The sequence below is a fragment of the Thrips palmi genome, unplaced genomic scaffold, assembly GCF_012932325.1.
Source record: "Thrips palmi isolate BJ-2018 unplaced genomic scaffold, TpBJ-2018v1 HiC_scaffold_2, whole genome shotgun sequence".
NCBI lineage: Eukaryota > Metazoa > Arthropoda > Insecta > Thysanoptera > Thripidae > Thrips > Thrips palmi.
In genome coordinates this window covers 12082669-12098755 of record NW_023144629.1, presented here as the reverse complement: position 1 = coordinate 12098755, position 16087 = coordinate 12082669, and the positions used below count along the sequence as shown (strand labels likewise).

At 44.0% G+C, this 16087-nt stretch overlaps 2 protein-coding genes across 16 annotated transcripts; both read left to right on the top strand.

The window, feature by feature from the left end:
- The first annotated feature begins 303 nt into the window (after positions 1-303).
- LOC117646927 lies at positions 304-12763 on the top strand. Its single transcript, XM_034388309.1, has 5 exons — positions 304-369; positions 1153-1350; positions 1552-1731; positions 6030-6200; positions 12499-12763. The coding sequence occupies exons 2-5, from the start codon at positions 1297-1299 to the stop codon at positions 12679-12681; spliced, it is 588 nt and encodes a 195-aa protein (XP_034244200.1). The 5' UTR covers positions 304-369; positions 1153-1296; the 3' UTR covers positions 12682-12763.
- A 308-nt stretch (positions 12764-13071) lies between these two features.
- On the top strand, positions 13072-15914 carry LOC117646924. 15 transcript variants are annotated; one of them, XM_034388294.1, is made up of 7 exons: positions 13137-13233; positions 13443-13490; positions 13647-13738; positions 14177-14286; positions 14722-14898; positions 15189-15359; positions 15644-15914. In XM_034388294.1, exons 4-7 carry the CDS (start codon positions 14236-14238, stop codon positions 15815-15817), a joined length of 573 nt encoding a protein of 190 aa, XP_034244185.1. In that variant the 5' UTR covers positions 13137-13233; positions 13443-13490; positions 13647-13738; positions 14177-14235; the 3' UTR covers positions 15818-15914. The 15 variants fall into 15 exon arrangements, with proteins under 15 accessions (XP_034244182.1, XP_034244185.1, XP_034244184.1 ...); XM_034388293.1 differs by having other exon boundaries at positions 13615-13738; XM_034388292.1 differs by having other exon boundaries at positions 13592-13738.
- The last annotated feature ends 173 nt before the right edge of the window (positions 15915-16087 follow it).

Here is a 16087-nt window from a genome sequence, read left to right as displayed (position 1 = left end):
TATTCTGAGCTAAACAGCCTGAGATGCATGCTTGAATAAACACATGCTCCTGTTTGCCAAGCATGTGCCTTCAGGAGTGTTCTTGTCAGCGCGGAAGAACGGTCCTGTTCAAATCTTTTCGCGTCCGTCGCTTTGTCCTTGACCCTCTCTTTCCGACGATATAATGATGATCACTTCAAAAATTGTTGCATTGAACACATTAGTGACTAACTCATCAGTGTAGCGTTGATGACTCTTCCGTGTCGCGCACTTGGTTGGGGTCTGATGAGTTAATACTGTGTTCGGTGACTTTCTGTTCATTGAGCAAATGCGACTGGAGCGAGTTGATAGCTTCACAGGCAACTGCTTATTGCTGCCGTTGGCCCACTGGTAAAACACAGGCGTAGTATTACGCCCTTCGTAAAGCGTAGTCTGTGCACCCCTCTTGAAGCGTACAAGAGCTCCATCCCCTTTCCTCCTATATAAATGCATTGGAGGGGGGGGATAGAGAACTTCAGTCTGAAGAAGAGCAGGAATAACGGATGTCGGAGCGGCAGAACGTAACAAACCCTCACTTGTTTTTACCCCCTCCACCCGGATTGGGCCACCGCCGTCTGCTGCTTTGGAGGGGGGGGGGTCAAAACGAGTGAGGGTTTGTTACACTACAAACCTAACTGTCTACTAAGTACACACTTACAAATGCATGCCTGCAAGTACACACTTGCAAACGCATGCTTGGCCAAGTACACACTTACAAATGCATGCTTGCAAGTACACACTTACAAACGCATGCTTGACGCACGGAGTTATACGGCGTCAAGCATGCGTTTGTAAGTGTGTACTTGCAAGCATGCGTTTGTAAGTGTGTACTTGCCAAGCATGCGTTTGTAAGTGTGTACTTGCAAGCATGCATCTGTAAGTGTGTACTTAGTAGACAGTTAGGTTTGCAGTGTATGTTCTGCCGCTCCGACATCCGTTATTCCTGCTCTTCTTCTTCAGACTGAAGTTCTCTATCTCCTTGAAGCGCAGTTGAAGGTCCAATATCTATTTTCTTTAAACCTAAGAAAATAGGCTGTTTGCGGAGCCGTTTGGTAATAATCTATTGAAACTGCCCGAACCATAATCAGATCAACTTACGAGTGTACGGTATTTGTCCCTGTGTACTGTTTTCAGAGTCCAGTGTTGCAGGCTGCGAACAGGCTAGATTGAAATTTCACCACAAAAGATCCCAGAATATGCGAAGTTCTGGTTTTCTAAACCCAACTACGCTAACTAATCTTCACCAACCACTCCAAGAGGCTCTTCGCGGAATTCAGAATGCATTTCTGGGCCTTCATTTTGATTTTCACCGCGGCGCACGCCAAAATACAAGTGAGTACTCTGATAACCTAAGTCTGATCTCAGAATATCAGGAATCAGGGTGACCCAGAGTGACTAGTCTGGTGTCATACTGTTTTGGATGTCACTGTGTATTTGAGGGCAGAAGCGCGTGAGGAGTTAGCGAGACGGACCGACCAAAGTCACCGATTAATCGGCGACTTTTTTAGGCACGAAGTAGCCTTTTTTTTACAGGTGAGCACCGCAAGGGCTCCTCCGCCTCGTGCGGCGATGCAGTTCCACGCCTTTGAACAATGCAAAGGCGTAGAAACTCCGTTTCTGATGAGAAACTCGTCGATCACCCGCTCCAGACACGGAGCTGCTGCATTCAGTGCAGACTTCTTCAACCACAAAGTACTCAAGACTTTTTCAAAGGTATCTATACCGGACTCGGGTATCGGATCCGATCATAGCGTTCACTCTTTTTGGTATTCTTTTGACGACAGGCCCTTTATCCCGCACTGTCAGAAAATTCCGAAAAAAAATGGAAAAATCATGGAGATTTTCCGAAACTTCTGCATGGAGCTCTCCATAAATGCAAATTCTGGGCTTTCTCCGAAAAATTTCGGAATTTTGAACAAAAATGCATGCTTCACTATCACAAAAACACGAAAAAAAGGTTTGCAACCAGTTAAAATTTGAGGGAAAGGTGAACCCCTACTTCTTGAGCTCAGTTTTCATAATATTAAGGGAAAGCTACAGGATATAAGTGAAATGAGCTCGAATGAGATTGTCCCTTCTTTGACCATTTCAAACTAAAAAATGCTTCAGCAAAGTCCTCTTTAATATGTCTGAGAAAAGGCTTGCATTTTACCTCCCATCTGGACCCAAGGAATGCTCTGAAGAACATCTGTTTAAGCCCTGAGAAAATCTCTCCGAAAAAAAAAGAAAATGAATGGAGTCTCCATGAACGTGATTATAGGGTTTTTCTCCATAAAATTTCGGAGCTAATTTCTAACAGTGCGGGTGACGTCAAGATAAGGAAACGGTAGACGACGTAGAAAGTCAGGTGGGTGTGGGTGCACTGAGAAAACCTTACAAACTATTTTGGGCCTTACTAAGAAAAATAGTTTGTATAACAAAGTATTTTAAGCATACATAAGCTTACAAACGAACTATTTCTTCGTATAACAAAGTATTTTAGTTTGTTATATGTATGCTCAAAATACTTCGTAGGGTTTTAAGAGTGTGAACTAAAATTTGAAGTGAGCATGCTCCAGAACGCAACTGTGATGGACCCTCGATTGTTTTCAATCAGGCTTGAAACAGGTAGACACCAGGGCTGGGAAATACCAAGGTAAAAAGTACCTAGGTACTTTTTTGGTACCTGTAACTGTACCTAGGTGCTCCAGTCACAATTGTAACTGTGCCTTTAAAAAGGTACTTTTGGGGCAGTAACGTTACCTAGAACTGCAGGTACTTTTAGAGGTACTTTTGAGCGGAACTTATGCGAACACTCCAAATCCAGTGGCAAGTTTCCTCGCCACTGGAGTGGCGTCTTTTCCAAAGCGCCAAAATTTGGCGTTGTCATCCCTGGTTTCCGGATTCCATGCCAAATTTTGGCGTTCCACAGAGAGCGCCAAAATTTGGCGTTCCATTCCCCAGAGCACCACAGACCAGAACGCCAAAAATTGGCGCTGCAAAAGAAATGCAATAATTTGGGTTGGAAAGCGATACCCATTCACAGAAAAATAAATGTGCATACAATAGTTTTCAGTGCTTAGGATCCCCAGTTCAAATCACAGCAATTATACTATGAAAAGTAGAACTGGACCAGTAAAATACAAGACCTGCATTTGCATTTTCAGGTTACGTGTCAATGCCGCTGACCAACTATTGAATCACTTCGGTTTGGCCAGCGATTCCTGAGACACTTGGAAAATGGTACTCACATCAACACAAAAAGCTGGATATCACTGAGTCGCTCTCTCTTGATAAGGGGTTGACACAGCAAGGGGTCTCAGTCCATTCTCAAATCAGGAAGGCTTGAGCTAGCCTCAGAGCCCTAGCCTGGCCCTGCCGCATCACACCACTCCCTCTTCAAAATCTTCCTCAGAACAACACTTGAATAGTTTTGAAATGGCCCGAGAGCACTCAGGCCTTTCGAAAGTACTGCGACACGATAAAACATGACTGACACACACTATCGTTGACCGTGGCGAGACGAAATGCACACAAAAGTAACAATTTGAATGTTTCGTTTGTCTAAGAGGAGTAGCCATGTTTACTATTTTTGTTGTTTTGCTTTTGTTGATTGCTTATGCGCCCTAACCTGTTGAGTGCGAATAAAACGTGGAGGGCGAATAACATAATGCGTGCGAATAACATGTTATTCGCCCTCCACGTTTTATTCGCACTCAACAGGTTAGGGCGCATAAGCAATCAACAAAAGCAAAACAACAAAAATAGTAAACATGGCTACTCCTCTTAGACAAACGAAACATTCAAATTGTTACTTTTGTGTGCATTTCGTCTCGCCACGGTCAACGATAGTGTGTGTCAGTCATGTTTTATCGTGTCACAGTACTTTCGAAAGGCCTGAGTGCTCTCGGGCCATTTCAAAACTATTCAAGTGTTGTTCTGAGGAAGATTTTGAAGAGGGAGTGGTGTGATGCGGCAGGGCCAGGCTAGGGCTCTGAGGCTAGCTCAAGTCTTCCTGATTTGAGAATGGACTGAGACCCCTTGCTGTGTCAACCCTTTATCAAGAGAGAGTGACTCAGTGATATCCAGCTTTTTGTGTTGATGTGAGTACCATTTTCCAAGTGTCTCAGGAATCGCTGGCCAAACCGAAGTGATTCAATAGTTGGTCAGCGGCATTGACACGTAACCTGAAAATGCAAATGCAGGTCTTGTATTTTACTGGTCCAGTTCTACTTTTCATAGTATAATTGCTGTGATTTGAACTGGGGATCCTAAGCACTGAAAACTATTGTATGCACATTTATTTTTCTGTGAATGGGTATCGCTTTCCAACCCAAATTTTTGCATTTCTTTTGCAGCGCCAATTTTTGGCGTTCTGGTCTGTGGTGCTCTGGGGAATGGAACGCCAAATTTTGGCGCTCTCTGTGGAACGCCAAAATTTGGCATGGAATCCGGAAACCAGGGATGACAACGCCAAATTTTGGCGCTTTGGAAAAGACGCCACTCCAGTGGCGAGGAAACTAGCCACTGGATTTGGAGTGAAGGACGAGTAATGAGTGACACTCAAAACATTGCGGGGATAAAGAAAGACACTAAGAGAACTGCCTGTTTTCGGGGAAGAAACAAATATTCGCCCCCCTCCCCTTTATATGTGTCTCCTCAGGGCTCCATGTGGCAGGTCTGGTCACCGCATGCACTCCCAAGGTGAACGCAGAGGACTTGCACCATGAATTAATGGACACATCTCAGCGGGGCTCTGAGGGTTTGTCCCTAAAATGCGTTACCGGAACCACACGTTGGCATGAAAAGGGTCGTTGATGCAAAAAAGTTTAAAGGGACGAAAAAGTCGCGCGAGGTTTGATTTTGGTTGAGTTACTTGCCGGTTGAGTTGAAATATCTGAAGTACCTGAAAAGTACCTAGGTATTCTGCCTAAGTACATGTAACTGTACCTAGGTAGTGAGCTGGATCCAGTACCTGTAACTGTACCTAGGTACCATTTTGATCCAGTAACTGTAGCTGACTTAGGTAAAAAAATTCCAATGCTAATCGCATTGCACGGTGTTCCCGTTTCCATAACTGGTTGAAAATCGAGGAAAACATGACAAGACAACCGCAGCCTTTGAGAGCATGCCAAACAATCCAAACTCAGCAACAATGGAGGGGCAGTTTCAATGGGCGCCTGTTCGTTCTTTCAGCCTCGCGATTTTCGAAAGGGCGCAGACGGGAAGCATATTGGTGCCAACCCACGAAAATTAATTTGATGCGTCGTTTCTGCTACGAACTTTTTAGTAGTGACAGACTTTAAAGATGTTCCAACGTTGAGACACCGTGCAATGTGTTAGCATTAGCATTTTCAAATTTCACGGCGTTTAGATTTTTTTTAATGGGTGACTTTAAATTTTGACGGGTGGTACGATGGGACCATGCCGTTGCCATGGAGAATTTTTTTCATGTTTTGACCATTTGCTCAGAACATATACGATTTCTTGTTACTTTGATGAGCCAGGAGGTTTAGTTTTGAGGAGTGGCACATTTTTTATTTGAATCATTTTTTCATATCATTAACGGTTCTCGTTTTCGATTGTTGCAAATTTATGTTTTTCGCGTTTACGGAAAATTTCAACGATGAATTTTCGAAAAAAAATGGAATTTTCATTTTTTTCATGGTTGAAATAGTTTAGAGTTGTTTATTTGAAAATCGGAGAGGGGGGGGGGAGAATCCACGGACCTCGGACAATAGGGGTTCTTGGGAACCCCTAAAAATAAAGCCCCAGCCCTCGTAGACTCAGACTCACCCGCCTCAACTATGGTTCCCGTGAGGGGCAGTTCCTGAATACCTAAAGGAGGAGGGTTAGACTCGTCTTACACTAAGACCCCCTGAATGCAAATTTTAATAACGTCCATGTTATGAAAACTTAAACTTCGTTGTAATTATTACATCTTCACTTCAATGTAACGAAGTAGTTTTTTTTAATAGTGTAAGAGCAAAGATCATCACGACAACTGCAGCAATTTGTCAATTCTTGTTGAGTTGGAGATAACCATGACAAAGTGCGCGGACGCCGTGTCATACAACACATGCGAGTACGAGGGCACGCACAAGTTCTCCGTTGGACTGTGTCAACTCATCACTTCCCCAACCATGCCGTGGTCCTCCTCCGTGAACTGCCTGCAACCGCCGGTTCGCTGCCCTCTCGCAACCGTGAGTGTTTTAAACATATGAAAATCGAAAGGTGATTCGTAAGCCTCCACCTTGTAACGGGTGTTACGTACCTGCCTGACCCCAAAGGGTGATACCAAAATGAATGACGGCCGCGTACTGTGATACTACGTACGACCGAAAAAAGGGTGATTTTTTGCGTCACCTTTAATAGACCTGTGATATTTCTTGAAAGAAATCAATGGCCAGTCCCAGTCTCGCTAATGTGTGGCCTGTTTTTCGGCTATACATATTGCAGTATCGATACTGTGACCTTGTCTTGTTTTTATGTATGTTTTGATATGTATTTTTTTTGTATCGCCGAAAATTGGTCTCGCTCTCTGGGTTTCAGTGAAGTGTACCGTCATCGGGGGTAACTTGGGACACCGGGGGTAACTTGGGACAGTCTGCCCTGTACAGCTTGTTGGTGCTGCCTTTCAGCGACGGGGGTTCCTAGCGTCAAACCCGCGGCAGGGTTTCGTTTCAGAGGCCTCAGGGCACGCGCGGAAAGGTAGAAAAGGCGCATAACATCACAATTAGTATTTGAGAAACGGGAAACTACATAATAGGGTTTTTGACAAAATATGTCAAACCTTAACAAGTTGACCGTAGTGCGAGGAGTGAAATGCATATTTGGCCGATTAGTCTCTCTGGGCTGTTAGATCATACACAGACAATAACGTTCGCAAAAGGGCGTTGATTATAGTTTGCCCATCTTCGGTCCACCCTGCATTTTATCAAAAATCGAAATTTTACGGGGTAACTTGGGACTAGTGTTGGTTTTTTTCCGGAAAAATTAAATCAGCCGGAAAAAAACATACTTTTCCATGTTTTTTTCCGGAAAAAATGGAAAAGTATGAAAAATTCAAAAAAAGCGTAATTTAGTTTAAAAATATTACTGGATAATAGATTGTCGTGTCTAAAACCTCGGATTTGGTAAATATGACGATGTATGTCCACGCAATATCTACTTTGCGTGGGCCCTGAAGGCATTTTCACGTTTGGGGTTGTTTGAAGTTCCCGCTTGATGACACGTCTCTCCCGATTGGTCTATACTAGGCTCCATATCTCCCTCCTGCTCCCTCCAACCCTCCGTCCCCTTCCCTCCCAGAAGCACCCAGAAGCGAGCAGGTGTGGCTAGGCGGCAAGCGGTCGCAGCGGGCGAGGTGCGGAGTAAATAAGTCGGTGGCTTTTTTAACGGTAAGTCAAATGACACAGACACAACCATGAATGAATAGCGAAAATTACAAGAGTTTAGTTACGAACGGTCAGAGAGCTTTGATTTAGAGTACGGTTTTGGTTTTCATAATCTCTGGAGTCAAATTCATTCAAAAGAGGTTAGGTTTCTGTGAGCCTATGTTCATTTACTGATATTTTCCTGCTCTTTTGTCTTTTTCAGCATCAAATTCACGTTGATACGTTGTTAAAATGCCACCCCAAAAAAGTGCAATATGGAAGCACTTCGAGCATATCATGGACGAAACAGACAAAGACAAGATAAAAACTGTTATATGCAAGTATTGCACAGATGCCAAATACAACTTTCCAAATGCAAGTCGCATGAAAACCCACATCAGTCAATGTCCTAAGTGCCCAGACTATATAAAGCAGAAGTTTCCTGCTCCTAAGAAAGGTTAGAACTTGATCATAAATATTTTATTTTAGTTGCTAATCAAACACTAAAATCCACCGTTGTTTTGTTTTCCATTGAAATTAATTAGCTTTTATATTTTGTTTATCAGGTCATTGGCTGAGCGATAGCGAAGCCTGTTACTGCAGTGCGGTTGAAAAGTTTTTTCTGTCTGTCTGTCTGTCTGTCTGTCTGTCTGTGTACACTACTCCTCCTGAACGGCTCGGCCGATCTGGCTGAGATTTTGCAGGCCCATTAGGTATGTTCTTGGCTCGGCACACGCGAAATTTCACTATCCTAGCTCACGTGGTTCAGTTTTTATGGCCGAAAAACACCTAAAAAACGGCGAAAAATCGAGTTTTCTGCTGGCAGATCACTACTGTCTTGAAGGTAGGGGGTCTGGGGGGCGGAGCCCCCCAGCCTCGTCAAATTAAAAAGTTACAAGGGTCAAGATCGTGTTATCTTTAGATGAAGCAACTCTATCTAAAATGAAGGGGGTCTGGGGGGCGCCAGTATGCAACAAGTAAGAAGTAACCGACGATTGACAAGCCATTGCCTGCCGAAGGCAGGCTAGCGCCGCAGGCCAAGGTAGGTACGCCAGGCGCGGATTTGAGGAACAGGCAGCGAGACATCGCGAAGCCTGTTACGACAAGACGCGGTCTGGCGTAAACCTACCTTGTTCAAATTTAGAAGAGGAAGAGGATGATGTCGAAGAAGTTGTTGAGACTGCAGCTGCAGCACAATCTCAATCGCAATCCCAACCCAAGGCGACTAACTCTTCCATGAAAAACACTCCTGCCAGTAAATCTAAAATTTCTTCGTATGTTCATTACATGACCAGTGATCAGAAAAAATATCAAGATAAACTCATGGCTAGAGCTGTGTTTGCTAAAGGTGCGCCTTTATCCATATTTGAAGGACCCCATATGTTGAAAGCAATTTCTAACCTGAACAACGCTTACAAGCCTCCAGACCACTGCAAATTGGGAGGGCCTCTTCTTGACGCTGAATATGATGAAGCAACGAGAAGCAACAAGAAGAGAATTGATGATGCTGTGTGTGTTGTCTTAATGTGTGATGGTTGGACAAATCGCAGGTCGGATGGACTTATAAACTTTCTCCTTGCTACTCCGTACCCTGTTTTCTTAAAAACCATTGAGCAGGGTGCCAACAAAGAAGATAGTGATTATGTTGCTTCCTTGTGCATTGATACAATTGAAGAGGTTGGCCCGTCTAAAGTGTTCATAATCATAACAGACAATGCCCCAGTCATGCGAGCTGCATGGAAGAAAGTTCAAAGGAAGTATCCCAAAATTTTTGCAGCTGGGTGTGGGGCTCATGGACTTGACTTGATCATCAAACATTTGTTTAAGAAGGGGGCACCTAAAACTTTGTATCAGCAAGCTAAATATGTGATCAAGTACATCAAGAGGCGCAAGGTTGTTCATGCGCTCTTCAAAAAGCAGCAAGAGGATAAATATGGCTCCGATACCAGAGAGCTGATACTACCTTCTCCGACAAGATTCTTTGGGGCTTTTTCTTGTCTGGATTCGCTTCGGAAAAATAAGGCAGCCCTCCAGTCCACTGTGATTTTAGAAAGTATTGACGTTCCTAATGACATTCGCTCAAGGGTTTTAGATAATGATGGATTTTGGAATCATCTTAATGTTTTATGTGATCTTATTCAGCCTGTTGCTGAGGGAGTTCAAATTCTTGAAGCTAATGATGCTAAGCTGTCTCATCTTGTTCCCATTTTGATGAACATAAGGCACTGTTGGGATAACTTTGTAGATGAAGATGGTGACTTAGATACCATCAACCCCTTCAATATTATAGACACCGATAGAATAAGAAGTATTGTTCCCAGTGCTATCAAATTTATTCTCACTGACTTGCACTTGGCTGCATATTTGATTGACCCTAATTTTTGTGGCAAAGGCTTAACTGACAATGAAGTGATGTTGGCAACCGAAGTAATCAAAAACATTGCTTTACAGTTAGACTGTGATGAGGAAAAGGTCGTCTCAAATCTGCTTGATTTCCGCTCCAAGAGTGGTCATTTTGCTAACAATACCCTCTGGTCCAAGTCACACACTACTGACTCACTCAAGTGGTGGCAATATTTTTGCAGCGAACAGTATTTGTATCCCGTCGCTGTAAGAATTATGACATGTTGCCCCACCTCTACCAGTTGTGAGCGTATCTGGGCTGGTTATGAAAATATTCATACAAAGAAAAGAAATAAGTTATTGAATAAGAGAGTAGGAAAACTTGTTGCTACAAAGTGGTACCTGAATGAAGAGCTACTTTATAAGAAATTTGAAAAAATGAAAGAGAGCCAGGCTCACAGGGTTTCAACAATGAAATCTTATCCCACAGCTAGTCTTACTCCTGATATTGTGCTTGAAACCACTGATAGTGATGATGAATACTGTACTGATTCTGATCCTGATTCAGAATTTGAGAGTGATATTAGTGATTCTGAATAATCATAATTGGTTATTTTATTCTATATAATAGTAAAGAGAGTGATATTAGTGACTCTGTATGATTAAAATTGTTAATTTTATCTTATGTATAACAAGAGCGATATAAGTGACTCTGAATTATAAAAATTTATTTTATCTCATGCGTTTGTAATAAAAACAAAGTGTTTTCAGAAAAAAATATTTGTTGCATCAATACTTGAAAACCTTATTCGTATTTATCAGAATTTAATTTCCCACACCATACAGTCTTGAGGGGCTTTAGAGGTAATTGGGGTATTAGATAAATTAAGATGTTTCTCATTTAAATACTTCCCAATCACAAAAAGAAAAAAACCTAGTTAAAACACTCAAAAGTTAAAAAATTTTCAAAATTGGAAAAAAACGAAAAGTATAGCCATGGAAAAAAACGAAAAAAACATAGCAAAACAAGCTAGGGCCCGCCCTTCCGTCGAACCGAGTTGCCAGCTCCGCTTCGCTGCGCTGGCAACTCGGTTCGACAGGGGGCCGGCCCAGCTTGGCCTGCCGGCGGCCTTTCCTCGGGCCTTCGGCCCTCGCATCAGACCCAACTTGGCCAGTCGAAGGCCCGGGCCTTCGGCCCGCTCGCATCACACACACCGTGAGCGGGTTAAGCAAAGTTATCGATGTACCATCGTGACCTAGGCCTGCCCTTCTATTCACAATATGCAATAGTCCTTACACTTTTTACTCCAACTGTCCTTAGAATATGCCCGTTTCATTTGTCTCTTCGCCCTCATTCTGAAAATACCCATATTTGCCATGCTACTGCAACTCCTTGCAATAGAGGCACAGCAGGAGCGCAAAACGAGTCCGTCGCACTTTTTCCCATAACTCATGAAGGCGGGCTCCTGGACCCCCCTTCCGACCCCTCGTTGAAGAGGTCTTGCCAAGACCTACCCAAAACTTAAGTAAAAATTTTCAGTCGGTCGACCCCCTTTTTTCAAGATCCTGATGTGACTAATAGACGAAGTCGGGCTCCTGGACCCCCTTTCCGACCCCTCGTTGAAAAGATCTTGCTGAGACCAATCGAAATCTGCAATAAATTTTTTTAGTCGGTCGACCCCCTTTTTTGAAGATCCTGATCCGGCCAACTTGTAAAAGCGGCCGATGGGGTCGAGACCAGGTCCATTCATCTTGTCTCGTCGCCCTGATTCCAAAAATACCCCTATGTGCCCTGCTAGCACCAATAATGGCGGAAATCCCCCTCCCGCTCATGTAAACCATGATGCACCTGCAGCAGCTCTTGTGCGACCCGGACGGGATTTGCACCACCGGATTATTTGTTTGGACGGTACTCCTGAAGTACCCTCCAAATCTGGTTACTCTAGCTCAACTCCTTCCTTGTACACAGACGCCAACAACAACAACAACAACAACAACAACAACAACACACAGACACAAAGGCAAATGCATAGGCCCTCCCCCTATTTTTGAATAGAAGGGCGGGCCAAAAACGTATTTTTCCATGTTTTTTTTCCAACTTCCCAACACTACTTGGGACAGTCTTTTCCTCATGTTTCCAGCAGTTCTAGCCTCCAAGGAGTTGACTGACCCGGTCCCAGACATAACATAAACTTGGGATTTTACGCTGATGATGGAAAGGGATGCCTTGCTCTGCAGATTTGTCTTCTGGTAATCCATATTTTGAAATTTTCAGAAAATGCCTAGAAAATACCAGTAGAAAAGAGAGTTCCACGTAGAACCCTAGATATAGTCCAATATCGGTCCTACAAGAGTTCCTAGGCTGGTCTACATGTTGTGACTTAAATTTATTACATCCATTAATATCAATAGATGCATGGAAATGTAGCTAGTTACCTACTGTCCCAAGTTACCCCCGGTCATGGGGTAACTTGGGACACTCTTTCGAGACCGCTTGGAAACAATATAATCGAGGCAAATGAACCAGACAAGTATGAAATGATTGGGAAAGGGTCAAACTTTAACATAGTTAGGATCCAATGGTCTGGGTTGAGAATCTTGCCTCTGGCGTTCAAAAAACGTGAAAAAGTGTCCCAAGTTACCCCCGTTGACGGTACCCTCCTTCACGTTAGAAATGCAAACTGATGCGTCTTAAACTACACAGTTTATCTGCACGTCCAGCATCTTTGACACTGCTATATTAAATCTCCGCTGCTCCAGCACCCCTTCTTCCTCTGTCCAGGGTGCCTACGCGCTGAGGAACGCCACAGTTGACATGAGCGCCGTCTTTAAATTGGCGGGGCCAGGTATCCTGGACGGCAAGTTCGACAACATCTACAAAGCTGACGTTCGCGTCTTCAACGAGAAGAATGAAATGCATATCTGCTTCACCGCCACATACAGTGTGAAGCGTATCAAAAACTAATGTGATTAGGAACCTCACGAGAATCAAGACGCGTCAAAGTGTCTCTCACTTGGTTGCGCAAACAACTAGGATTTTTCAGATCCCAAACACTGCAATCCCATCTAAGCCTCAAAGATTATATGCGCAAGCGCTATATCGCACCAAGTGCATAAGTGATGTAAACGAACTCGTCATTTCTTCCAAAGTTCATTCGCTTTTTTAATTTTACATTTCGTTTACCACCTAAACTTTGTTGCCCAATTTGAGGTGACAAAGACATCACCCGAAATTTGGTGACAGGTGTTTTGTCACCCAATGTGTTAATAACAACAACAACACATTCGGATGGCGGTGGCCCACAGAGTTGTGGTCTGATGACCTTTAGTTATTGGAGCGGCCTAATGGGACCAGAGCACGATGATTGCACTCCAGCTGCAGGGACCGCCTCCTGCCGGACTAAGTATGTTTGTTTGCGTCAATGCTCGACAGGGAGCAGAGCTGGTCTTCTAACACGGGGTTTCGCTGGGTGTTTTTCCTCCGTTGAGGTTACCTTTTCGTACTGCTGATCCTTAGGTCGTACACACTGAAAATTTTAGCTGTCACGTGATGAAAATTTCAAGGCTAATTTTCCTTACAAGAATGTCATCAAAACATTTCATGACATTGTTGTCACGCCCATGCTTTGATGAAAGTCTCATCAGTTTGTGATAAAATTGCCATAATTTGAAATTGATGAAAATATCATCCACAAGTTGTCATAAAGGGATAACAATTTTTTGCAGTGCACCGGCTCGGAAGTGCACGTTTTTCTACATTCTCTACAGTTCATGGTATGTCGTCCAAATCCAAATAAACAAAGCACGTGTCTTAGGAGGTGCAGTTGGCACTGCTGCGGACACCGTCTTTGGACCGTGCCGTAATATTTGCGTAGTAAATCCTGAATGTCGAACATAGTCTGAGGGCTGATGTTCGTTCGTCCGTCCAAGCACCTCCAGTTGTCCGATCGTCTGGTATGCGGCCTCCGTGGGTGACACTGAGCACTACCCAGTGACTACTTTTCGGGAACGATCGGGAGGAGGTGGGTGCTGATCCTAAGAGTAAGAGTCCCCTTGTGGCTAATGAATGAGGTTTTGACTGCTTAGGCGGCGTGCAAATATTACGTCACCCGTTTAGGGGGGGAGGGGGTCTGACGGAAAGTGATGGTAGATGATGTGGGGCGGGGAGGAGGGTTGAGCAGAGATGACGTAGTTTTCTGCTGAGAACCGCGCGGCGTCGGCTTCGCGTAGACGACGCTGGAGCCACCCGACCGGCCAAGCCGAGTTCTTATTCTGATACAATTTTGACCATTTTTTGCTTCGATTTTAGTGCCATGACTGATTTTTTCTTACTAGTCTTAAGTTTAAGCAGGAAAATATGGCCGTATTGCAAACATCTGAACTTAACTTCGACCGGTACTCTTCCAAAATAATCTTGCTTCAGAGGGGCCATTTGAAGTGTCTTACACTTGTTTCAGCAGGAGTCTACTCTACAGCCATCAAACTTAAATCCATCGTAGCGGCGAGACGCAGTCCAGAGATGTATTTCTGGGCCATCTTCCTTCTGACTGCAGCGTGTGCCGATAGACAAGTAAGAAGTGCCCTGTCGAATTATTCCAGAAAAAAAATCTAGAGGTAACTTGTTTTTAGTGCGTGTTAGCTTTTGAAATTGCACCACGAATCGGTTTTACCAAATGCTTCAAGACGCGGTTTGAGGTTCACTACCAGTGCGCAGTTTGGGTTCGCGCACGCCAGACGGTGTCACAGTGTGGCGCAGTACAGTGTGACACAGTGTGACTCTGCCACACCGACCACACTCTTAAAACCTTACGAAGTATTTTGAGCATACATATAACAAACTAAAATACTTTGTTATACGAAGAAATAGTTCGTAAATTACGAAGTATTTTCTTTGTAAGCTTACGTATGCTCAAAATACTTTGTTATACAAACTAATTTTCTTTGTAAGGCCGAAAATAGTTTGTAAGGTTTTCTCAGTGCACATTAGTTTCTGTAATTTCTGTAGGTGGGAGCAGCAAAGAGTCCACCCCGACCGGTGGTTCAGTTTCACTCCTTTGACCAGTGCAAAGGCGTAGACACTCCTGGCAAGCTGCTCAACTCATCCATCAGCCGCTCGAAGCAAGGAGCCGCTGCCATCAGTGCTGACTTCTACAACCACAAAGTACTCAAGACATTTTCAAAGGTATTCAATCGGGGTTGAACCGATTGTATGGCAGATAGTGTCTTCCGCACTGGAATACTCTTTCTTCAATTACAACTACATGTTCGGCCCCGCATGCGACGCACATGCACTTATGAAAGCGTACGTGCCAAGTACGAATTTGTGTGAACTTGACAATAGATGTTCATTTCTGTAGCTATCGGATATGACAGCGCATCTGCAATGGGATTTTCTGTGAACACGTTGTTGTGTCAGATGACCACTCATTTGTGTGTACTGTGTAAGTTTGTAGTGTGCCTTCTTTCTTTGAGATGGAGCTGGTCATGACAAAGTGCGCGGACGCCGTGTCGTTTAACACATGCGAGTACGTGGCCACGCACAAGTTCTCCGTGGGACTGTGTCAACTCATCCCGTCCCCTTCCATGCCGTGGGCCACGTTTTTGGCTCCCATGCAACCACCGATTCGCTGCCCTCTCCAAACTGTAAGTTTTTCGAGAGTTGTGTTCACCGCTCTGTCTCTCACGCACCTATGCGGGACGCCCCATGAGTGCGAGAGAGACGGACAGACGAAAACTACTCTCGGAGTTAGTCTGCTGCCGCTTCAAGCCCTTGATTTGTAAGATACGCACATCCTCCTGTTTACAGAAGGCGAGTGACTTTTGAGTCCTCCTTTGGAATGACTCTCGCAATACGCTGACTAGGACTTCTTGTTCACGTCACTGTAATTGTGTGTAAATTTCGAGCGTACTTTTCAATCCTGTCGCAGGGTCTTTACAAGTTGAGGAACGCGACGGTGGACATGCAAAAAACCGCGGGGTCCGGCATTTTCGACGGCAGTCAAGGATATGTCCACCTACCGGAAGTGCGGATCTTCAATGAAAAGAACGAAATGCATGTTTGCTTCACCCTTGCTTTCAGTTTTATGCGTATCAGGAACTGATTAGAGTATCAGAAACTAAACCTGATAAGCCAATCAGAAACTGGTGAAATCGGGAGACGTGGAGGTGAAACGTGAGCAAGCAATAAATGAATGTATGTCAAAATGTCTTGATGTTTATGAGTTGAATGCATCCAATTTTACTGTTACTAAGATTTATTCAGATCTAATACAAAGCAAACTCTTGTAAACCTCAACGCTGGTGCATGCCGTTGAAACATCTGGTCTTACTTTCACAGTTATTGTAAATTGCAAGCACAGCTGGTTAAGGGA